The sequence below is a fragment of the Psittacula echo genome (genome assembly GCF_963264785.1).
Source record: "Psittacula echo genome assembly, chromosome: 4".
In the NCBI taxonomy this organism is placed as follows: domain Eukaryota; kingdom Metazoa; phylum Chordata; class Aves; order Psittaciformes; family Psittacidae; genus Psittacula; species Psittacula echo.
Window position 1 is genome coordinate 87,368,617 of NC_137738.1, and position 24,388 is coordinate 87,393,004.

The 24,388-nt window shown below is 41.0% G+C and overlaps 1 protein-coding gene across 1 annotated transcript in view; it reads left to right on the forward strand.

Moving 5' to 3' along the window:
- Positions 1-1,560: 1,560 nt before the first annotated feature.
- The window catches only part of ERICH1 (glutamate rich 1), a gene marked incomplete at its 5' end in the record, with an annotated part of 75,245 nt that continues 52,417 nt past the window's right edge, over positions 1,561-24,388 (forward strand). The window contains 3 exons of the mRNA XM_080615926.1: positions 1,561-1,617; positions 3,345-3,387; positions 19,367-19,558. Coding sequence (XP_080472052.1) covers positions 1,561-1,617; positions 3,345-3,387; positions 19,367-19,558 — 292 coding nt within the window. The remainder of the gene's footprint in view (positions 1,618-3,344; positions 3,388-19,366; positions 19,559-24,388) is intronic.

Consider the following 24,388-nt stretch of genomic DNA (forward strand, 5'->3'; position numbering starts at 1 on the left):
GGGGTGGGGGGGGGACCGTTGCCCTCGCACCACCCCGAGGTGGCGGCTGCCGGGCGGTGCGCGGCTTCCCTCTGGGAGGCGAGCCGAACAGAGCTGCGCTCTTACGGTAATGCCGGTTAATTGATTTATTTCTCCGGCAGACGGTGGTTCAAGGGGCCGAGGGAACTCAGACAAGCTGGCTTCTGACACAGCTCTCCCCACGGGAAAACCCACCCGCGACAGTCCCGGCGACCGGGCGCAGCGCGGGCCCTGCGCCAGCCTCCGCGCCCGCGGACTTCCACAGCGGCGGAGCGCCAAGCCCGGCACGCCGGCGGCATGGAAGATGCGTGGAGCCGGCGCGGGGTCCACACGCCTCCCTCCCTTCGAGGGGCGCAACGCGGCCCCTTCGACGTGCTCATGTCCTTCGCGGCACGGCGCGGCTGCCAAGAAGGGAAAGGGGAAAAGCGGTTATAAGTGCAGGCGGCGGCGCGGCCGCAGCCCTGGTTTCCCCGGCCCCTCCTCGCGGGGCACCCCCGAGAATTATTCGCTCCCCAAATTTAAACTGCCACCGGTAATCCAGCTCCATGCGCAGCACCCCTTGCCCCGCCGCTCCTTCTGGCCAAACCGGCTGCACCGAAGATCGGTCTGTCCGTCCGCCCGTCCATCCCCGTTCCCCTACTCCGCACGCCGCGGCCGGCTCAGCGCACCCCGCCGCCAGACCGTTCCTCCCAAGCTGTACTGAGGCAAGACCCCGTCACGGGGAGACCTCGCCACGGCGGGCGCGGCGCCGGGACGCCCCGGTGCTGGGGGAGAACACCACAACCGACGGCGAGGTCGGCGCGCCGTCCCCGCGCTGCCGGGGCACGGGTCCCCGACGGCGGTGGTCCAAGCGGCACCGGCAGCCCCGTTCCTGAGTTGCGGAAGTGGAGAGGGGCACCCCGCGAGCGGCGAGCCCCGACGGCGGCCCCCTCCCTTCTGCCCTCATGTCCCTCGGCCGCTCGGTACCTTTTTCAGCGCTGACATTCTAGTGCATTATTAATGCGGCGGGCGCGGGCTGCGCGGGGGGCTGCCGGGTCAGGTGAAGAAGACGCCCGGCCGGCAGCGGGACCGGGACCAGCGGCGGGAGCAGCGCCGCACGCCCAGCATCACCCCGGCGCCACTCACCCCGCCGGGGCGCCGCCGCCGCCGCCGCCCGCCGGCCTCTGCGCAGCCGCGCTCCCCCTGCCGGAGCAGACGGGCACCGCGCCGGCCACCGCGAGCGGGCGGGCGGGAGGGGGGAGGGGCGGGGCCGCGCGGGTCCCAGCCGACTCCGCGGGCACGCCTCTGCCGCCCATTCCGCCAATGGCGCGCCGCCGACGCCGTGACGGACGGGCGCGGCCGCGAGCAGGAAGGAGCGCGTGCTCGGGGCTGCCGGCTGGAGGGGGCAGGTCGGGCCGCTTGTTAGGGCCATGTCCCTGAGCAGGAGGGAAGGTGAGACTCGGCGGGGCAGGGCCGGTGTTCTGCGCCGGGCGCGGTGGGAGCCTGCCGGGCGGCGGTCACTGGCAGCGCCCGCACCGTGGTACCGTGTGTGCTTCCCTGCGGATGGGGAGCGCGGCGACAGGGGGACTGGAGCCGCCTCCCCCCGGGGGGGACCCTGAGGTGAAGCTGGGGAAGGGGCGGGGGAGGCAGCAGGGGCGCGGCCTCAGTGTCCGAACCCTCCTGGCAGCTGTTGTCCGGTGGCCCCAGATTCGCAGGGCCCCGGGGGTCTTGCTGTGCTGCCTGTTGCTGCCTGGGCATGGGGAGGGAGGGTAAATAATTGCTTTTCTAATTACTGAGTGCCTTAAGATGAGCGCCTCTTCTCAGTGTGTGCGTGCGTGTGTACTCGTTGTTAGTGACCACGGAGCTTGGCTTGTAGAAAGCGAGTTAGCACATTTCCGAAATAACTATGGTACCCTGCCTACAAAGAAAAGAAAAGCCTTCCTTTATCCAGGCATAACGTCAGTCCGTTTGGTTTGCCTTTGTAAGGCATGGCTTTGTAAGAATGCAATAATAAAAATACAGGTGTTCTTTAAGTGATATCTTGTCCTTAAGGGGTGTTGAGTAGGGCTAAGCTGTAAGAGAGCTGAATGCTTGGCTACTGTAGTGACTCTGTGGCTGGCTTCTGAGTTTTCAAACGGTTCCAGCATCCTGAAACTCGGTTCCTTCCTTTGAGAACAGCATGAGAGTGAGACTTAACAGCAAGGGTTAAAGTTGAAGCTGTTTGCTCTGGCTGACTGCAACTAGTGATACTTTTGAAGGAAATATAAAAACAGACTAGTGTTATCTGCGTTTTAGATGCAGCTTCACTGTAAGAGGTTGATAAGATGGAGTAGCTGCTTTCCTTCTAGTTTTACTTCCTTTGAAGAAAACCAGAGGATTTCAGGTTGATGTCTTGTAGGAGAAGGGGAGTTGAGTGAGTTCATTCATTTGGAAATAAATGGTGGCTCTAGAACTGAGAAGGAGGGAAACAAATTCCAAAGCACTTGAACTGTTCAAAACCAATCAGCAAATAAAGAACTACTTGTTTCAGTAGGGTGGAAGAGAAAGTTAAAATGATCATGTTGAGTGACTGTGTTTACTGTCTAGAGTTAGGAAACACTCATGTTTTCTTCAGCCACTCTAAGAAGTGATGACTTAAGATTGGGAAGAAAACACAGTGAGGGATACAAGAATGGCAGGATGCCATGTGGTCACCAGGGATGAAATAAGAAAACTGGAAGAGTTTACAACCTCATCTGGTCAGCCACTGTAGCCAATAGCATAGGTGGAAATGGTTGACTTTCTGTTGTGTGAAACTATATACATTTTCAAAAAGACAGGTGTCTACAAAAAAAGCTGAGAAAGAAGGTTTAAATGCTTCTCTTGAAGATTGTTTTTGCTGCTGTCTATAGGAGTAGGTCGAAGATGCTGAAGATAAACTTTTGTCTGCATTGCAAGTGATCACTGACATTTTTTTTATTTTGTATTCAACTGGGCTATAATACAGAATAAATGGATGATCAACAGCTTGTAGGTCTTGGGTCTAGTGGTTAATGGGGAGAAACTAAATAGCAGAAAGACAGCAGTGCAGGTAAGCGAAATGCACTTTGTCAGGAAAGAGTTGGGCAGGTACATTCTGAGAGTGCAGAAGTTTTTGAGTTTTGTGGGGCATTTTAGTTACTCATATACCTGATAACAAGGCTAGGATTACTAGCAGTTGTCATTATATGCATTACTGACAGGATGTTTGTCCTCTCCAGGACAGCTGAATTCAGAATTCATAGCTGCTAAAACGTCAGTTGCATTTTTAGGACTGTAGTATTCATTCTTGAAAGTTTGTACAGCCCTAAGGTAATGTTATTGTAAAGGATTACAGAGTGGCGTTCCAGCTGCTGAAGGGTAAAGATACAGGTATGGGTGTAGGACACATTATTGACCATAACCACTAATAAGAAGTGATACAAAAGTCAGCATGCTGTACGAAGGGTGATCTAGTGGTACTACAGTGACTTCCTATTTGAGAAATTAAACTGGAAATTAAATACAGTCAATTCATAGCCATCGGTAACAGCAGTAGCAGGGGTTTAAACAGTGAGAATATTGCACAGAGGAGTGCTGTTTTCATCTGTTTGGGGCAGGAAGCTTATACTTGTAATAGGGATTGAAATGAGATGGCAGTCCCTTAGTTTTAGGGTTTTGTTGCTTTGTTGGTTTGGCTTTTTCAATGGCCATAGCTAATATTAAACAGCTTAATTCTTGCAGAAAAACACAAGAACCTTGAATTTTTTTATTTATTTTTTTGGGTTTTAAACTCAATTTTTGGAAAACACTTTGAGGCTTTTTCTGGAAAGAAAAAAAAAAAAAAAACCCACAGGGTTTTTAGGGTGGATGTCTTTTCGTTCATCCATATATGTTTATCAGTAAGGGAAATACTGATTAGAAATTGAATTTGATGCCTAACACTATTTTCTTCTGTTCTGGGAGAGGTATCTCACCCATCACCTCTCAAGCAATTAACAGTGTATGTTGCTGTCAGTAGTGCAAGATTTATTTCAGCTTAAAAAGGCATAAATTGTATTTGGATTGTAGTTGAATAAATCACAGATGTCTTGTTTGTGATTAAATGTAGAGGCTGCACTAGACCAAGTGTAATTGACTCTGCCATTAAAACCTTTGGGAAAGTGTGGGGGAACATTAGGCCTTTTTCTGTTGCTCCGTTCAACATTGTGCCTGGATGAGAAATGTAACCAAGAAGAAAGGCCAATGGTAATGAAAGAAGAGGAAGAAATGATAGATACAATGTATTTATAAAGTCTGAGGGTAACTCATGTTTACACATAGCTGAATATGTGGAGCCTGACATCCACATCATGTGGCCTTTGGGGTTCTGTGTTTTGGATGGGTGCGGCTTGTTTTTTGTTTTGTTTGTTGGTTTGGTTTTTTTTCAGGGTGGGGGGGGAGTTGTTTTTTTTAGTTGTTTTCTTTTTAGAAATTGCACTTTGGAGCAATTCTTATCTACTTTGCAGTGAGGCGGGATGGTCCACAAGAGATAGATAGGACTCTGCTTAAACATACTAGGATGTTTTTAGGAACGGGTGTATGTACTCGTGTTATTTAGTGAAAGTTGTAGGTGGGGAAGGAGGTGCCATTTTGGTGTGCTGGTTTGGGATTATTTTAATTTTTTAATCAGTGTGCAATGCTTTTCACTCAACTTTAGTTTTGAACTTATCAGTAGATTGCTGGAATTTTATGGTCTACCTCAGAGCAATCAATCTAAAGTTAAGATTGTCTCCTTGGTTTACCCTAGCTGGCAACGGAGAGAATAGGAAGGGCAGAATTGAAACAACTTGCGGGTTGAGATGAAGACGGTTTAATGGGTAAAGCAAAAACCACACACACAAGCAAAGCAGAACAAGGAATTCATTCACTGCTTCCCATTGTCAGGCAGGTGTTCAGCCATCTCCAGGAAAGCAGGGCTCTATCACACACTAGAGTTACTTGGGAAGACAAACACCATCACTCTGGATGTCCCCCTCTTCCTTCTTATCCTCCTGTCTTTATGTGCTGAGCATGATGTCATATGGTATGGAATATCCCTTGAGTCAGTTTGGGTCAGCTGTCAACCTCTCCCAGCTTATTGAGCAGCCCCAGCCTACTCCCTGCTGGGATGGAGTGAGGAACAGGAAAGGTCTCGGCAATGTTCAGGCTGTTCTCAGGAGTAATTAAAATATCCCTCTACTGTCAGTACTGTTTCCAGCACAAATCCAAAATCCCATATTTTAAGCACAACTCCCATACTAGCTACAATGAAAAAAATTAACTCAACCCCAGCCAAGGCCAGCACAGCTTGCGATTTCCAGTAGGCATGTGTGGTATCTTATGTTTTCATTTGCCTTTAGTTCAAAAGGTTGAAAATTATTCTCTAGGAAGTTTGCATTGCTATTGAGGGTTGCTTAATGGCTTAAGTTAAGATTTCATTTATGACTAGAACGAGAAGAAAATTTCTCTCTCATTGAAATATACAGTCCTTTTTAATGATGGGAAATTGGGTATAATACTGATTTTTACTGTACGTATATGTGGGGATGCTTACAAAAATTGCTTGATATTATGTTGCGATCAGACATTCAAAGGATGATACATTTACTCCCTGAAGAAGGCTATGTAGACATTCAATTGTATTTATATTTTATATAATATGAACTTATGATGATTCCTTTTAAATAAAACTTAAATGACGCACAGTCTTGTTGAACTTCTGCCTGTGCTCATTGATATTACCCCTGCCAGCTTCATGGTTTGTTTTGTAAATTTTGGTATATTGAGTTTGTATTTTAGTATATTTTAGTTTCATATGAGCAGAGACAGAAAGCTGTCTCTTTAAAGTTTCCAGATTTTTTTTCTCTTCAGTAATCTGAACTCCAAATTACTTTTTTAAAAGTGTTGTCAGCTATTCTTATGGCAGTGCTTTAGGCCATTATAGTACTATTTGTCTCTTTTCCATATTAACCTCAGCATCTGCCATAACATTTAACTTTACTACCCGTGTGTGGTGTAGTTTGATGTTCACTTCAAGCTGTATGCTGTTTGCATCTGGATAAAAGCTATTTGGGTTGAAGTAAGGTTTAAACTTTCTGAAATATAGAAAGTTTCCAACAGTACTGGCAGGCAGCTGGCCTTGGTGACCAGTGATGTTGTAAGTGCACAGCTGCTCCCCCCCTGCTTCTTCCTTCCCCCGCAAAATCTGTCTCAGAAGAGAGAGGAAAAAGCAGTCTCTTGCAGTCATGGTTTACAGCTGGCCCAACTTCATGTAGCCAGAATTATTAATAATAATTATTAATAGCAATATTCAGCAAAGTTGAGCTTCTTTATTAAGGGTGGGTGAGATATCTTTAGATATTTTGAGAGGTTTGTTTAATTGAGCTGAGTAAGATCAGGCTAATGATGCAGTATGAGAAATGTATTGTGAAAGATGTTTAGAACAAAGAATAGCACATACAAATTAAAATAATGGTGAAGATGCTGTGTTTTCCCAGCACTTTCCCAGTTTCACTACAAGGCAGACAGGGTTCTTATGAACAGCTAGAACAAAATCCTGATGTTCTCATTGTGATGTTTATGTAGCTTTTTATCATCTCTGTCATGTCAAGTTTATTAGATGTCTGGGAGCTTGTGGCTGCAATTAAGGTGGCCTACTGAAAGATCTCTAAAGCCTTTGTTGAGACAGGATGGCACAATCTATTAGTCAGATTCTCATTGAACTACAAAGTCATGCAGAATTTGCTGACAGATTTAACACCAGTCTTACTGATTTGAAACTGCAGTGTGACACAGAGATAGTGCTTGGTCAAGCTGAATCAGTTTCATCTAAGCTAAGAAGAGAAAACAAATGTCTGCTCTTTGTAGTGAATAACATACTAGCTTTTATCTGCAGTTGCTCTGAACTGTGTTGGCCTTGATACACAAAGGTCGATCTTTGAGTGATAAATCACTCTCCCATTGCCACTCAGTCCTTAATTTTGGTGACTACATAAATGTGGAGTGTGTAATCACTGTATTATTTTCCTTTCCTTCCTTTCTACCCTACTGGCATGTGCTATATACTTAAGTTGCTCTTGTTCAAAAGTTGCCTGAAAGATTGGAGAATGGTAGATTACTGAGTATTGGATAACAAAGTGGTTTTCCATATGTTACAAAAAAATCAGTGCTAGTTGGAAAGATAAATGGAGCAATGTTTTATGGACTACTATATTAGAGCAGAAAGCTGGCATGTTTTTATGCTATGTGGCTCTCCAGCTGTAATGAAGAATGACAGGAATAAAATGTAGGCAATTAGCATCTGATTTTTATTGTCTAATGGTACATGGAACACTAATAGATGCTGTGTCAGTGAGAATGTCAGAGGTCTTGAGACAAACCTTGATATTGCGAAGCTAGTATTACACATTAGATGTAAAACAGCAGCATCTGAGCTTCTTGTGCAGCTCCCTCTGATGTTCTGGTTAGCAACTGTACTGAGATGCAGATAGCTGATACCTAATATTTCAAGCATAGAATTCATGTGACCTTCAATACAGGTAAATCCTTCTGTTATTTGATTCCCAAACAGTACGTGTGGGTTCTCCTTTATCCCACTAAATATGTAATAATAGCTTTAGCAGTTAAGAGTAAAACAATCTGTGTTACGTGGAATGTCAATGAGATTGGTTGTAAAACTGGAAAAGAGGACCATTCCCACCTTGTATGTAGAAATTATGTCAAAAACTGTACAAATTTTTCCCTTTAAGCTGTCATTCAAGTCTTATGAGGCTAGTAGAACTGAAAGATTGTGTAAGGAGCTAGTCCAGTTAAAAATAACAATTTACGATATCAGTATTTCACCATGGCATTCCTACTCAGTCTTAATTCCATAGTTTTGTAGTTCCAGAAATAAGAAAACCAGGCAACCCACCCTCCTTGACATCTGCTGACCCAGATGATAATAGCTTGCAGGGGAAATGGGGCGAACAGGCTTTGTTCAAAAAGTGCTTTCTTTGCAAAGGCAGATAGTTAAAAGTAAGGTATATGAGGCTGAGAGACCATGCCTTCCAGACCAAGGCACTCTTCAGAATAAGAGTTTCTAACCTGTAGAGAGATATTCACAGGAAACAAATTACTGTGTAATACAAGATTCCTTAATATAGTAGGGAGAGGCAGAAAAACAACCAAGGCCAAAAAAGTCTCAAGCTTTGCAAATGTGAGTAATAAACATAGTGTGTGAGTGTGTTATGCTAAAGGTAATTAAGCACTGGGGGAAAAAATATAATGTGAGCTGCTGAGTTCCTCCACTTCCTAAAGGATCTTTGGTCTTTTGAAATGAATTAAAACTATTAAGACACAAGTTATTAGGTCTCAGTTTGGGTAGGTGTGTAAAATTACTTCTTACAGAAATTACTTCTTCCAGTCATTCAGACAAGATAGCCTAGTGCTTTTTCTGACCTTAAGGTGCAAGTGAATTCCACCCTGAAATCTGAAGCTGAAAAATTATTTGGTATCTTCCTCAAGAAAGAATTTAAGAGAATAACAGTGCTGTTTGGTAGCAAGGACGATAAATACACAGATATATGCAGTTAAGTCTGAAGTGTGAAAACTGAAGATGTAGATAATTTGCAGAATGTCATCCTCTTTGACCAAACACAAGATCTTGTAAGATGTTAGCTTCTGTGTCTGGTTACAAGTGCCTCTTTCAATAGATAGTCAGCTTCAGCCTGAATTTTATGTCCTTACTTATATCCTGTTTTGTCCCTTCTAAGAGCCTGTTACCATCACTTCAATGCAAGATAAGGATTGCTTGCAGACTGTGAACACAAAGCAAAATACTGTAAAATTGGAGGCTTCCCATTCCTATTTATATGAAACTGTACTTTCACCACAGCTAGAATTCTGCATATTTCACATTTCTTCCCACTTTTGGATAGCTCAAATTTTGTTATTCCTGTGACAGTGCTTTACTTTGGTTTGCTCATACTCTATGGCAGAATGGAGGTATGTCATTCTTGGCAAAGCTGACCTCACTGGTAGCAGGAAAATTATGTTTCCATTTTCTTTCTTCTGACTTGAAGCATCCCTTCTTAAATATAAGATACACACTTAGGATGTGAACTGTCAGGCTATACAGGATGTAATTGCATGTCACTGCATGCTGCTTCTTTTCCTCATATCTATGTGCAGCTTGAACATTTTTGGAAAGGAGGAATGGGGAAATGGTACCCTGTTCAGCTGCTGTGGAATGCTTTGTTCTAGATAATTCCTCTATTTTCTCTTTGATTTTTAATCTGTTCATACCTGTTGAACTGATATTCCAAGTCTGGGAATCTTCTCTACAGCTAAGTGGTCTCTACTCAAAGATTCTTGAAGTTAATGTTTAAAAAGCTACTTACTGCCCTCAGGGCTAGAACATGTGTGTGATGTGCACATACACATACTCTTGACTTAATCTGAGCCTCTGGTCTCTGCCGCTTTTAGCAATGGTTCTGGGGTCTTTGAGCTTTCAGCTACGTCTTTTTTGTTTTGCTATTGGGGTTTTGGCTGTGGGGGTTGATAATTGGAGGTTTTGTTTTTGTTGGGGAGCAATGCATGTGTGGAGCTTTTCTTGTATTATGAAATTTGGGTCAAGATTAATAAATCTAATTATCCTCAGAGGTACCATGTATTGATTTCCTTTGACTATAATGGGGGCTTATATGCATTGCAGTATCATCTGTATTGAGTACATCTCGGACACGAGGTGACTGCTTGGCAAAATTGGTGCCTCGAATATGTTAGGTCTCTGAAGGAGTGTTTGATGTGTAAAAACAGAGTATAATGCTTTGCATGTGCTTACAATTAGGCATCATAACTGCTACCTGAATTGTGCCCCTAGTTTCTGCAATATAAACTAGGTGCCTTTGTCTTTTTGAGACTTATGGAGCTAGACACAGAATCACTGTATATTAGAAAAAAAAAAATACGGAGCGAAGACCTTTGTTCATCAGTGTGGCTAGCTGAGCAGCTCCTTCAGAAAGAATCCAGAAGACCTAAAACAAGAAATTCTTCCCTGTACGGTTAAAGGGCAAGTATGTTTATGGGGAACGGCTTAAGGGAATACATAGTAGCTTCTAGCCAGCAGTTATCATCAGTCTTCCACCTGCTAGCTGGGAAGAATGGCAGTCTGGCTAACATTCTCTGTATGTAGCAGTCTCTTAAAATGCTTATACACCCTGTTGCTTTGGGTCCTAATGAAATCCAGGTCTCTCTCTTTCAAGAGCCACTGTTTTTCAAGTGGTCCCCTTGAGCATCTCTGGTCAAGTGTTGACTGTCCATCTGTGATTAGGGAAGAGGAGATTATCCAGGCAATGAAATTGTAATACCCAACTAGGGAAGGCCCTAGGCAATCTGCTCTAGTTGAGCTTACTCTGAGCTAATGGACTAAATGATGTCCAGAGGTCCCTTCCAAGCTTAACCATTCTGTGATTTTTATGACCAACTTTCATGGCATCTGTAGGAGAGGTAATACTTTCATAAGAAAAGAGACTTCAAGGATTTAAATCCTTTCGAATATCAGAGAGCAATTCTGCACTAGCAGAGATGAACTGAACATTTTAATGAAGCCTTGTCCATATGTTCTGCATGTGGATTATCATTCTGAATGCTTTTTCCGTCCTCTTCTTTCTGCTGTGCTCTTTACTTCTGCTTTAGCAGAAATAGTGTATTAACACATCTTATACATGGAATGGTTTCAGAAGAAATTCCTGACTCTTCCCTTTTTAGAAAACTTCTGTTTGTGGGAGAGAGAGACCAAGTAGGGCAATGTGCAAGCTTCACGGAGTTCTAATGTGTTCAGTGCTCTTGATGCCACTGATTTTTATTCTTGCTGCTGCCCAAGTTGGATCTGAGTAGGCAGAAGGCAACCAGTTGAGAAATGTGGTGGGGTGCTTACAGTATGCATGGCAAGTAGCCAGAAGGATGTGGCAAGTGTTCTCCACAGAAGTGCTTTTGAGGAAACTGTTGCCTCCTACACTCAGCTGGACAGGAACACTTCTGATGTTGTTCAGAACTTTGTTTAGTTATTCAACATGCTTTTATTATAGTCTGTGATATTAACTGAGTTTTAAGTCATGCTGTCAACCCCAGGAGACCCTTTATAAATCTGCCTTGCTATTCCAGTGTTGATATATGTGTGTTTGTGAGTAGTCTGCTTATGTACGTAAGAAAGTCAGTGGTGTCAATTTAATACAGAGATGCCAAACAGTGCATTTGTTTGAAAGAGGCTTTTTAATCTTCTCAGAAAATTGTAGTAGAAATATTCTGGATATTCAGAATTTGTATCACAAGCCAGCATGTGTTCTGCACTCTATTTCTTGGAGTTATACTTTGCTTTGTTTATATTGTGTTGGACAGTAGAGACCTGGTGCTTTTTCAGTTTTTCTGATGTATTTGCACTTCACTGTTTCCACACGTGAGTTATCAAGAATTAGCTATGGAACTACTTTGCTATCTGTTGTAACTTGTCCTCATTTCTGAAAATACTGGTTCTTTTTTGTCACTGAGGAATTCCTGGAAAGATACACCTTCTGGTGTCGCTTCAGCTCATTGCACAGTAGGAACATTTAGTGCTTTCAATTACATACAGGCTGGGTATTTTCATAGTGTTGCATGCTTTCAGCTGGAAAGTAAAATTGTTTCACTTTTGAAATTAAATAAAAGACTTAGAAGACAAGACTAAAATATGTAGGCATTTCATGTTTGTAGGTCTGTTAGAATTGAATTTTTTCTACTTCAGGCAGTTGGACTAAATGACCATTGTAGGTCCCTTCCAACTGAAATATTCTGTTCTAGCTGCAGAAATATACCAGCTACTCTCTTCATCTTGTGTTTACAGCCCTCTACATCTCAGACACAAGACCTCAGTGGATTTTTTTTGACACTACGGAAGTACCCACTTACTTCACTGTAAGATGGCGTAGGCTCTTGATAATGCTGTGAGGAAAGTTCATGTGTTTAAATATAATTTGAATGAATGCACAAGGGCTCTACAAATTAAAATCATCCGCTTTTGGCTCTTAAAACTGTGTTATTTGCCGCTACTATAAGCCAAATTACACTTCCTTTTATTAAGTGGGAAATTTGATGTCAATGGGATTACTGTGAGGAAACTGAGCTACAGCTGAGGGCTGGAGCATCTCTCCTATGAAAACAGGCTTGAGAGAGTTGGGGTTGATAAGCCTGGAGAAGAGAAGGCTCCAGGAAGACTTTAGAGAGGCCTTCCAGTACCTAAAGTGGGACTACAAGAAAGCTGGAGATGGACTTTTTACAAGGGCATGTAGGGATAGGACAAGGGGGAATGGCTTTAACTGACAGAGGAGAGATTTAAATTAGATATTAGGATGAAGTTCTTTCCTGTGAGGCTGGTGAGGCACTGGCACAGGTTGTCCAGAGAAGCTGTGTCTGCCCCATCCCTGGTAGTGTTCAAGGCCAAGTTGGATGGGGCTTTGAGCAACCTGGTCTCTTGGAGGTGTCCCATAACAACCCTCCTGTGGTATGTGGGTTGGAACTGGATGATCTTTAAGGTCCCTTCCAACCCAAACCATTCAGCGATGATACTACAAAAATCTTTTCCTAATGCTCTAAATGGGTCATGTTATGCATTTTTACGAATTGTCCTTACATGTGACTGTGCCTTAGGAACTGCTGAAGCAGAAAGCAAAGTTTGAGGTCTTGGTTAATGCACTAAGATGTTTTGTGGTTTTTATAGCTTTTAAAAAAGCAACAGCCATGCTGTGGGTGTAACTTACAACTTTTTCCTTTATGAATGTTTGTCTTGTCCCCCTTAGTGTACCTAACGAAAGTCAATTCACCTGGTATTGACATGTGATTACTCCTTTTTGCTAGCTTTAACTTCTTGTTGGTCTAAATTTGTCATGCAATAGCCTAAATATATCATTCATGTAATGTACATATGTACAATGTATGTACAAAATCTGCTTTTTGTAACAGATCCACCGTTATGTTAAGAAAACTTTCCCTGGTGACCTTTGTCGTAACTAAGATAACTTTTTGTCTACCTTTTTTTTTAGCAAAGTAAAGGATCCAGTATGATCACATACGTCTGGTCTCTGGCTTACTTTGTATACATGTCAGTAACCTAATTTAAGGAACCCTGGAGTGATCTACGAAGAATATAGTATTAAAAGCAGTCTTCAATATAGTTGGTTTTAGTCCTTTCTGTTTGCAATCAGCCCTGCAGTGTTCATAGGAGTTAGAGCTCAATATAAGAGACTTCTCTACAGTGTTTTGCTTTTTCCTGTTAGTTTATTGGAAGAATGTTGCAATACTTCTAGGTGCTCATCAGTGAGTTGAGATTGGAAATTCTCATTCACCACTAGTTTCTAATATTTTTGTTCATGGTCTAATGTAATCTTACCCTTGAGCTATGTAACTCTGTTTACTACTTGCTTAAAATTCTTTTGGTGTTTGTTTGCTTGCACTGAACAGCCCAAGCTCTCCTTGCTGTTCTATGCCTTGTTGGCTACTGTAAAAGCTCTTCTCTGTGTCTGCTTTAGGTTTGAGTTCAGCTGGTTTGTACACAGCCAGCTTAAGGCTGTACAGGGGTTTTTGTGAGGTCTTTTTAGATTCATATATGAATGTTGTTCATTTTCCTGTCTCATCTTAAAAAATACTTAGCCCAATAGGGTCTTGGATCACATTTTCACAGTATGTGACCTCCATCACACTAGTGGCTCCGTCTCTCTCATGACTGCTTAAACACAGGATTTCATCTGTAGTCACCTCCATTTTAGTAATCTCCATTTAGGAATGTTTCCTTGTTCCCGTAAGTATGGAGCCCCTCCAAACCCACAAGGCTAAAAAAAAAAAAAAAAACAAACAACAAAACAGTCCATAAGGTTATATTTCTCTCTTTAATCTTCATGACCTTATTAATGGAGACAGTGTCACTGGAGCCTGGTTTTCCCCTACAGCAAAAGAGCAAAGATTGTCTTTAAACCTTCAGGATTTGGGCCAGGTATTTCAGTTAATATTATTACTGTACAATACCTCCTTTTGACCATATGCCTAGCTCTAACACTGTGAAGTTTCCTTTGTATAATCTTGAACTGTTTTCCATCTATTCCACAAAACTGGTGTAGCATGCACAACTCTTGCCCCCCACCATCACATACATGTGTACACACAGTCTGCTATCTATCAAATCCGGGTAGATTCAGAACACAAAGTCATTTTTAGGTGATGATTATAAAAAGTCTAATGCTTCTCTTGCCTTCACTCACCTTCAGTGTCTTGTTTTCAGCGCTAATAATCTACCATTGTATTGAAGGCCTGTCAAATTCCTGGACGTGAAAAAGCACATTGAATGTGGCAAGAAGTTCTTTACAGCTTTATTTGTACTTGTGGTTGGACTCTGGAAACATCAGCAGTGAAGAATCCACACTACTTGAAATTAAAATAGCAACTAAGTCTGCTATGATAACACAGAACTCCAAAACATGGTGGTCCATGGGCCATCTCATCTAACCTAGAGGCTTAGAGCTTCCTCCAGTTGTCACATGTTACTAGGTGTTCAGAGCCATGTCTTCCTTCAGTAATGTATAGCTATGAGAAAACTTTTCTTCACGTTGCAGAAGAACTTGGAAAACACTTTTAGTCTTCAGTAGGTTGGGAGTAATGAGCTATCAATTAAACCTCAGAGAAATAGAGACACGATAAGCTGTTGTGGTAGTTCTTAAAGACTTACAGTAGTTTGGGTGAACTGAAGTCTTCCCTTCATTAATTCTTGCCCCATAAAACTTACTGGATTACCATCTGCTGTCTCAGATTTTATAGGGAAGTAAGAACACTTGAAATCAATGCAGAACTAATGCTAATAAAACATTCTATGTTGCTTTCAGCTGCATCCACATCACTGCCATCCTTGGCCCCTAAATAGCTTAGTTTATCTGCTTTCCTCTCTCACTTCCAGGTTCCCATCTGTTAGTTCCAGAGGCTGCTTTGTTCTAGGAGGAGAGATGTATCTGCAGTAGTCTGTGCAACAAGGCTTCCCTTTTCTCCCTTGTAATTGGCTTCTTACTGCTGTTCACATTTCTTTCCTGTTTGGTTCAAGGCAATGTTCCAGAGATAATTCCCCTCAAAGTATTCTTTCTCTTCCGGACTGGGACACCAGGTCTTGTAATATGTGAATACAATTTTCAAGAATGTCCTCAAAAACATATCCAGTAGAATATATTAAATTTGCTACCTTGTACCTTGTTGCATTAATGCTGTATCTACACGTGGCAATTTTCATTGCTTCTGACTCCAGATAGTGTATCCCTCATTCTTCTGCAGTCTCCCTCATCTTTTCTTGAGGTCTTTTTGAAAACATTTCTCAATGGTGTAGGATTGTTTTGAAACATCAATCTGCTTGGAAAAGTGTTCCCAGATTGGTCTCTTGAAAGCCCACATGAATCTGCACAGATCTCCGTTGGTTATGTTGACTGGAAAATAACAGCAGCAAATAACCATATGTACTTGACTGTGCCACAGGTATGGTGAGAGCAAGTCTTGTTCCACTTTGGAAATTTTATAGCTTAGATATGTCCCTGATGGTGGATATTTTTCCTTGAATTTGCTTCGCTGATAATCTCCTGTCAAGAGGTAGTTATTTTTAAGGGTTTGAGCAGTTTTTACCAGATGGATTAATTTCTAATGCCACATAGTGCCGAAGACATCAGGTTAAGCATCATTTTCATTAGGGAAGAAAAATTGCTCTATAGCATCAGACAAGACCAACCTCCTGTGGTTAAGCCAATGCTCTTGGATATCACAGAATTATTTTTTTTTTTTAAGTAATTGCAGCAATAAGGCCCTGAGGGAAGAGCATCCTCTCTCATCTGAAAAATGTTTTGGTAGCTCAGCTCCAAGACTCTTAACTGCAGAGTGCTTCTTTGGAGCATGTAAAATTGCTGAGTATGGCAGGAGAGATATTCCTCAGAGCCTAATTTTCTTGTTCACTGATACACAGGACAAACTTGTTCCAAAAGTTTTGGGCTGCAGGCAGATACTTTTTTCTTTTTCTTCTTCAGGCTAGAATATATGTACTTGGGGTTCCAAATACTTCAGACTGAATCAGTCAGGTTTTGTCAGCTGCTCTCTAGTGGTAGCACCTCCTTCATTCTCCTAAGGAAGGTGTACTGGGATGCGTGGCTTCCTGCTGTCTTCAGAAGGCTTGAAATACATCAGGTTCTAAACAGGGACCCTGTCATGCCTAGATGTCACTGCTGCTCATTTTCATTCTGCTGTGGTGGTTGGGGATTGCTAGTTGTCTTAAGAGCCAGCCTTGCAGTGCTGATATGCACTGACACAGGTGTGAAAGCTTTGCAGCAGTAAAGAACTCCCCCACTCTGCACCCAGCTGCTTCTTCCTGTGTCTGCTGAGAGCTCCAGCCTGTATGACTGGATGCTGCTTTGGTACTGGCAGCTAAACCACATCTTTGAAGATCACTGCTGCTGATCTAGATACCTCTTTCTAAGCAAGAGAGGTTTTCATGAAAGAATAATTTCCTCAGTATTCATAGCCTCCAAAGGCAGGCTTTATTTCAGCTTGCTTTCTGAAGCAATAAGTATTAGAGATGGGAAGAGCCCCATGTGAATGAGAAGGAATGAATGTTTCAAAACTGGTTTTGTATTGCTTTCTGAAGCAATGCTATTGTGTGTATAATGTGAGTATAGTCCCTATATTTTAAAAAGGAAAGAAACAGAGGGGGGTTGGTTTTTTTGTTTGTTTGTTTGTGGTTTTTTTGGTGGTTTTTTTTTTTTGGTGGTTTTTTTTTTTTTTTTTTTTTTTTTTTTGTGGGGATAGCTGAACAGATGACTAGAGAAATCGGATTTCCAGATGGGGAGCATAAACTCCACTGTAGCTATGGGATGGTTGGCTCTCTCAGCAGATTTGGAGAAAATGTGTTTCCATATATAGATTCATCAGTATCTCAATCATTTGCTTGGAAGAACAGCTTCCTCAATAGAAGTGCTTGAATGTTAATTTATGTACTGCTTTTGGCTGTGCTAGAGTTAATTTTCTTCATAACAGCTACAATGGTGCTATGTTTTTTGAATTTGTCATGAAAGCAGTGTTGATAATGCACCATGTCTTGTTTATTGCTGAGCAGAGTTTGCACAGTCAGGGCCTTTTCTGCCCCTCACCCCACCCCACCAGCGAGTAGGCTGGGGTTGCTCAAGGAGTTGAGAGGGGACACAGCCAGGACAGCTGACCCAAGGGATATGCCATGCCATATGGCATCATGCTGAGCATATAATAAAGGGAGAAGAAGGAGGAAAGGTGGCACATTCAGAATGATGCCATTCGTCTTCCCAAGTAACCTTACATGTGATGGAGCCCTGCTTTCCTGGAGATGGCTGGACACCTGCCTGATGATGGGAAGTGATAAATGAATTTGTTTTGTGTTGCTTGTGTGCATGGCTTTTCCTTGACCTATTAAACTGTCTTTATCTCAAGCCACAAGTTGTCTCAATTCTACTTTTCCTATTCTCTCCAGCATCCCACTGGGAGAGAGTGAGCAAGTGTCTGTGTAGGGCTTAGCTGCCTACCAGCATTAAACCATGACATTTAGTAATGGCTATACTGGAGTTCATTAAAATGCTGCAATATTAGTAGCAGTACTCAGGGAAAGGATCCAGGATAAACCTCTAGGATAAGTTGCTTTAGAGTCCAAGATCTGCAAAGGGCAGTTAACTTCGTCTTATTATATTGCTTGTTTCTACCTACTTTCTGTAGTTGTTCTCTGAGGAGAGTAATTGTGGATTTTGTTTTTCTAGCTGTGGAATATCCTGGCAAGGGAATCTTATGAAAAGAAAATAGTAATGTGTCAGTGTCTGTCTGTCTTTGAACAGCAGTCTTAACCCATAACTTTCAAAATTGATTGTGCTTGCTTGCTTACTTGATGTAGGGCATCACTGCAGCTTGTCACAGGTATTTTCATGTCACTGAATGAGGGATAAGTGCAGAAAAACTAACATTTAGGCTTCATGAGCTTTCTGCACAAGTATCTCTTCAGGCTTACACCTTTACCATAGGCCTTTCATAAGGTCACTGATTTTTATGATATTATTATGATTATTCAAGAGACTGGACACAAGCAAAAAGTGTTCATGTATGCTAGCAAGAGTTAAAAAAAACATCTAACAAGACATTCTCCCTCATAATTAGTTATTTATATGACTATTGAAGCATATCACCAAGATACACGTGGAGACAAAGTTTGCCCATCAGGGACTGGTGGCTCAAGGATGAAGGTGATTTTATTCAGTAGTAAAGGAAAGCAATTTATTGAAGACAGTTACCTGATGATAGTACGTTCTTCTGTTAGGCTGCAGTAGGAGCTATTTTTATAACATTGTAAGTCCTTTTCTCGTGGCAAAATTACTTTGTTAAGAATCTGCACTGGCTTGCTTGTACGGTCTCCATACACTGTATATTAAACTTAAAATTGGAGTTTAGATAATGGTTTGGGTTTTTTTTCTTCAATTCTCTCTTTTTTTTTCTTTTTTTTTTTTTTTAACCCTCCTTCTCCCATCCCACAATATCTGCTTAACTGATTAGAATTCATGAAACTGGGGATGTTTGCAATAGATAAAAACTTTCTTAGTATTACTTGGTATTTTCATATAATATGTAATTTCAAGTGTTTGAGATATGCATGCATACATATACTCATCAACAAAACCATAATCTTTATATTATTTGCATATATTACTTCTGTTTAATCAAGTGATGCTTGCATTGAATAACTAGTAGCAGATTGCCAGTGTCGTCAGAAAGGGGCCCATAAGAGGAAGAGGCGTATAAGAATACTGCTAATTCCGTAGAAGTAATTGGGTTACCATGTGTTTCTGCTGCTGTCTACTTCTAGTTTTTCTATGTGATTGAATAGTGGTAGCTTACTGATTTTAATGAGTGATTCAATTGCAATGTCCCTGTGCCAGAAGAGACCTGCATTTTGAGCAGCCTTATAACACTTGTGTAGGAAGGTTTTAAAAGAAATTTAAGAAATTAATATGTGTGTTTAGTCTGTAAATGTACTGCATAAATTTATTGCCAAAACGTATTCAAATAGAAGCCTTTAAATGTAACCTTGCTAGTGAACTCTGGGGCTTTGAAGCTGCTTCTCTGACTTAAGTTTAGGACTCTTAATGTACTATTTTCAGTTTTACCTGTGAGAGGTATGGACTACTGAAGACAGACTTGCATGAAATGTGAGGTAAACTATCTTGTATCAATTAGTAGGGTTTTTAAAAGTCTACAGTTATTTTTAGAACACTGCATTTCTTTCTGTTTAAAATATTTTTTTCTTACCCCACAGTGTTCATAGGTAAAGTGCTGAAAAGACTCTATGCTGAAACTTCATCATCTTCCCTTGTGCATACTTCAAGTGGAAAAGAGGAGGTAGTTCTTGGAAATCTGGGCTCAAAATCCAAAGCAAAGAGTTTGGATAATGTTCAGACTTCAGCAGATGCTAGCACATCAACTGATACATCCTGCAAATCAGTTCAAGGTGAGACTACATAGTCTTTTTTATGATAATACACTTTTAAATATAATTACTTGACATGAGAACAGTGTAGTATCTACTCTTTTGATCTATTGATACCAACAAAAAAACTTGAATACAAGCTCTAGTGGTACTTAATACCTAAAATACTTGAGGTCAGTGCATAAGTCCTGTGAAAGACAAGAAACAGTGTATATGTATGAATGCAGTGTTCAGCAGCAGCTAATATGAAACTTCAGTATAACCTATAACTGTCTCTGGTGAAATGTCTGTGGAATAGCAAGAAGATTACTTATACTGGTAGAACTCTGCTATTAGAGATACTCCTAAACATTGGTGGGAATACACGATCCAGTGCTTTGTCTTGCCCTCATGTGGTCAAGGAGACCCATGGGAAACGTAAACCCAACAAAAGTCAAATACCAGTTCAGGCACTAAGTTCTGTTAGGGTATGTACCCTGCTGAAGAGTATTATTTTATGTCTGTTTATGTAATCAAAGTGGTACATGAATATTTTGACAGATAAGTTAAAGTCCTTTTTCAAATGGGTTGTAAAATGTGGATGCTATACCAAAAGATGGAGAAGTTGCAAAATGAGGTATCTGTGTTATTACTTGTGGGTGAAAGGCTCTCTGCACCAAGTATAGAAGTGTGAGTTGCGTTGTGTCGCAGTTCATCTAAACCCAAATTTTGCCAATACTGAAAGAGGTCATTAAACTGGCTTGAAATAAAAAGGCGTGTTTCCTGAGAGTATAAAAACTTTCTTTACAGGAGGTTCTCAGCTAAACCTGGCAAACAAACCAGTATTGCAAATATGGCTCAGGATAGGAGACTGAAGTCCTGAAAGAAGTGAGCAAAATGAGTGGTAGGATTAGAACCCTGTACTATGTAAGAACAGATACTTGTTCAGGGATCTGCTTGGTAGCATCGGATGGAGGACTGGTCTGAATTACAAAGGAACTCTGGAGAGCTGGTTGGTCTTCAAGAATAACCTTCTCAAAGCACAAGAATGGCTCATTTTGATATGCAGAAAACTAAGCAATTGTGGCAGGATGCCTGACTGAGCTCAGATGTGTCAGGGAACAGCAAGGAGAAAGTGAGGAAACACTAGCTAGGGCAGCACAGGCACAGGAGCTGTGCCAGCGCTGTGGAAGTGGTCCTACAGTACATGAAAAAGGACAGCAGAGCATGTCTGGTTACAGTAACCAGGCTCAGCAGCTGTCCCATGACAGCAGGCAAGTCAGTAGCGACAAGGCAGGTCCAAGGTCAAGCCATTGTGGAAAGTCTGTGTCAGAGTGTGCATCAATTAGGGTATGTGCCCAGGCGCAGGCATGGCTGCGGGCTAGCTCAGGCTGGGAGCTGCTTAAAAGCCTCAGCTTAAAAGGAGCTCCTGAGTGATGTGAGGTGAGCCCTTTTGGAGGTGGCTTCTTAGAGGTCTTTCATAGCAGCTCTTTCTTCACAACAGTCTGGATGAACAGGTCTGTGATATCAGAGACCTGCCATAAGTACAGGCGGTTAAGAGGGAGCTCTGGGCCCTTACAACACAAAAGAAGTATAGAGAAGGTGACAGTGGGTATTTTTTAGCTACCCAAGAAAAATGCAGAGAGGTTGCTTGAGTATGCTGGAATGGAGTTATGAAGGCCAGAGCTCAGCTGGAGTTGAAACTCATGAGGGGTGTAGGAACAAACAAGAAGCGGGGGGGGGGGGATAACTTTTCTGATTATTTTATTATTTTGGTTTTTATACCTGGTTCCTAGTACAATATTCAAGTTAATTAAACAAAAGCATTTGATTCAGAATCCTAATACAGGTAAAAATGTAGCTCATGGGAAAGGGAGCGAACATGGAGCAAAAAAAAAAAACAGTTCCGTGTTTAGGATTTTCACAGTGAAGCAACAAGAATGTTCTTAAAATTAGCAGCAAACTGACTGAGCTTGTTTTCTGCTGGAGGCAAGCAGATCCTATGGTAGTACAGAAGGGGTTCTGCCTTGAGTGATGTTCTACAAATGCATACTTAAAAAAAAAAACAAAAAAAATGCCTTGAAGAGGATTGCAGTGATAAACTTGTAGTAAAAAGAGAAATCAGTTACCTATCTGTGAAACCAACAGATAATTTAATCGTTCTTCTCTGGCTGTGGTTTCATTTAAATTTAAGGAGGTCCTGCATGAATAGTCATTTACACGTTGTGATTTTATAGCATTGAGCACTGAAAATATGTCTTTAGTGAAAAGCTTATAAGATTTTGAGCAATAAGCTGTGCGGTCTTGCATGAGGAAAAACATGAAGGCGTTGGCTGATTTTTTTTTTTTTTTTTTTTTTTTGATCATGTAGCATTTTAAGTAACTTTTCTTGTACACCAAAGGTTATAGGCATACTTAGGAAACAGCTGATCATTTGAGTAGCAGTAGTCTAAGCTGGACAATGGAAAATTAGGTAATTTTTGTGTGTGGATACAAGTTCCTTTCAAGCTTGAAAGTGATTACTTCAGTCATACAAAATGTAGTGAATAATTTAATTTAGTGTCAATAAGAAACTAGGATTTCTTTTAAAAGAAGTTGACTTAAGTCCAGGTATTTTCTAGGATTAAGTAACAATTTTTAGTGTAACTCATCACAATGTTCTGCTTGCCTTTAACAGTTATTTTCAGACTGTGAAAATACCGTTACTGATTTGCATAAGCTAACACTCCCCAGAGTCTGATATTTATTGGAATGCAGTTTGCAGCATTGCTGTTGAAGCATAATAGGGACTTATGCCCATAAAATTTAAAGACCATACTCTGATATCCTGTGAGTATTTGCATTTATGTTTCTTTTTTGAGATCAAGTTGAAGTTGAGATGCTTAAGTATATAGAAGATCAGGACCCATGTTAGTGACTGGTTCTCATTTAATTTTGGAAGATGAATAATTTAGTATCAGAAAGGGTTGTTCCATAAAGCTCCTTATATAGTTCTGGAACTAAAGCTTATAATAAGACCCAGAATAGCTGGAGATTGAAGGAGAAATCTGAGGGACACTGTTCTTTGTGACTACAGAGTGATCTTCTGAGTGCTGTTTGGTTTTTTTTTTTTTAGGAAGGTGGTAGTTCTATTAGGGATTGAGAAATCATATGGAGGTGCCACACTTCTGAACCCCAAAGAACTTATGTATTATCTCTTGAAAATAGAATTATTTTTTATTTTAAATTACTTAAACCAAAAAAACCCCACCCACCTGCTTGTGGCCAAAATTTCCATTCAAGGACATATTAAGATGTGCTTTCCCTTTGGATTCTAGTTGTCCTAAGCCATATTTTGGTTTTCTGCTATTCTACCATCACTGGAAAAAAATGAATGTGACTGCAATAGGAGTTCCTCCCCACCTCAAGGCAATTAGATAAGCCTTGCTAAATATTTTTCCCCTTGAGGAACTTCACTCTTCATTGCAGAAACTATAGTTCTTAATTTCAGAAGATGGAAGAAAACAGTTTTTCTTGCTTCAACATAAAATTTAAGAGGGACTAGATAACCAGCTTTATTACCTTAAGCCATTTAAAGATATGCATACGTATCTTCATCTGAGCCTTCTTGACAGACAAAGTGTTAAAAGAGGAAATAGAAAACTGAAATGTCCTACAAATAAGAGGACTTAATTTATTTTTCCCTAAGCTTGCAAAGATGCTTCCAAGTCCAGTATTATAAATGCTTAAAAATTTGCTACACCACGAAATAATAGTGCCTGGCAAAAGACTGAGAAGGCATTTCTAAGTATGAATTTACTCATTTGGGCATGGGCTTTGACTAAGTTTTGTTCTGAGGATTGGTTTTGTTTGTTTCTGGCCCTTGATACGTCAGGATCTACTTGCAACAAGGGTTAATTTCATGGAGGGTATTTCTCTTGAGGTCTGCAGTTATGTGATTTTTGTTGATACTTTAAAATCTCACCAATCATTTTTAATACCTTTATATTTTCAAATAAACATGCATGCTTCTGACCAGATACTTGCAAACTGTAGGGCTGGCTCTTTTAATGGCCTCCTTAGTCTCAGGCCTTTTTCTTGGCCGGAATTATAAACACTTTTTAAAGGACTTGGGATTTACTGATATTTAGCATCTTCCCTATAAAAATTAAAACGTAAGAGTTGTTGAAGAAGGATAATTGTATGCAATTGAAATGTATAGTATTCAAATTTTCTATAAATTATGTAGAATAAAGCATGTGTGTGTGTGTATATATATATATGTAAATATATAGTATAAAGCATGCTGTTCCACTTTTGGGTTTTGTCTTTTCCCTAATTCTGAAAAAGGAAATTGGAGTGCAGAAAGCCTAGTGTCTCAGATCATTTGGAGGCAACCTATTTGATCTTTTTTTGTTTCCTTCATTTATTTAAGTAAGAGGCAATGCAGAAAAATACTAAGCTGTTACTATTCCTAAGTTTTAGTGGGTTTGGTTGTTTTTATAAGGGAATACATATTGTCATATAAATAGATAAAATGCAATTTTTTCCATATTCATTAAAAAAAATCTATCAACTGTGAAATATCGCAGCATTGTTATCCTATTTGACGAATTCCTGTCAAAAAAAAAAAAGTGCAGCTGTGTAATTTTCATAGGTGTTTTTTTGTTGTCCCTCTTAATTTTTCTATTTAAGTTATTAATGCTGACAGTACATTGTGTTTAAGACATCATCACTGGGACACCTGGACTGCATCTTTATTCATCTTAATCCTGTCTTTCTGCAGCCATTCTGTTACAGAGAACTTACACTTGTAACAGAGGCGCCTAGAAGACAGAACTTGTCTACAAAATTTGCCTGGACAGCCCTGGCTATTAGTTGGTCAAATTGATG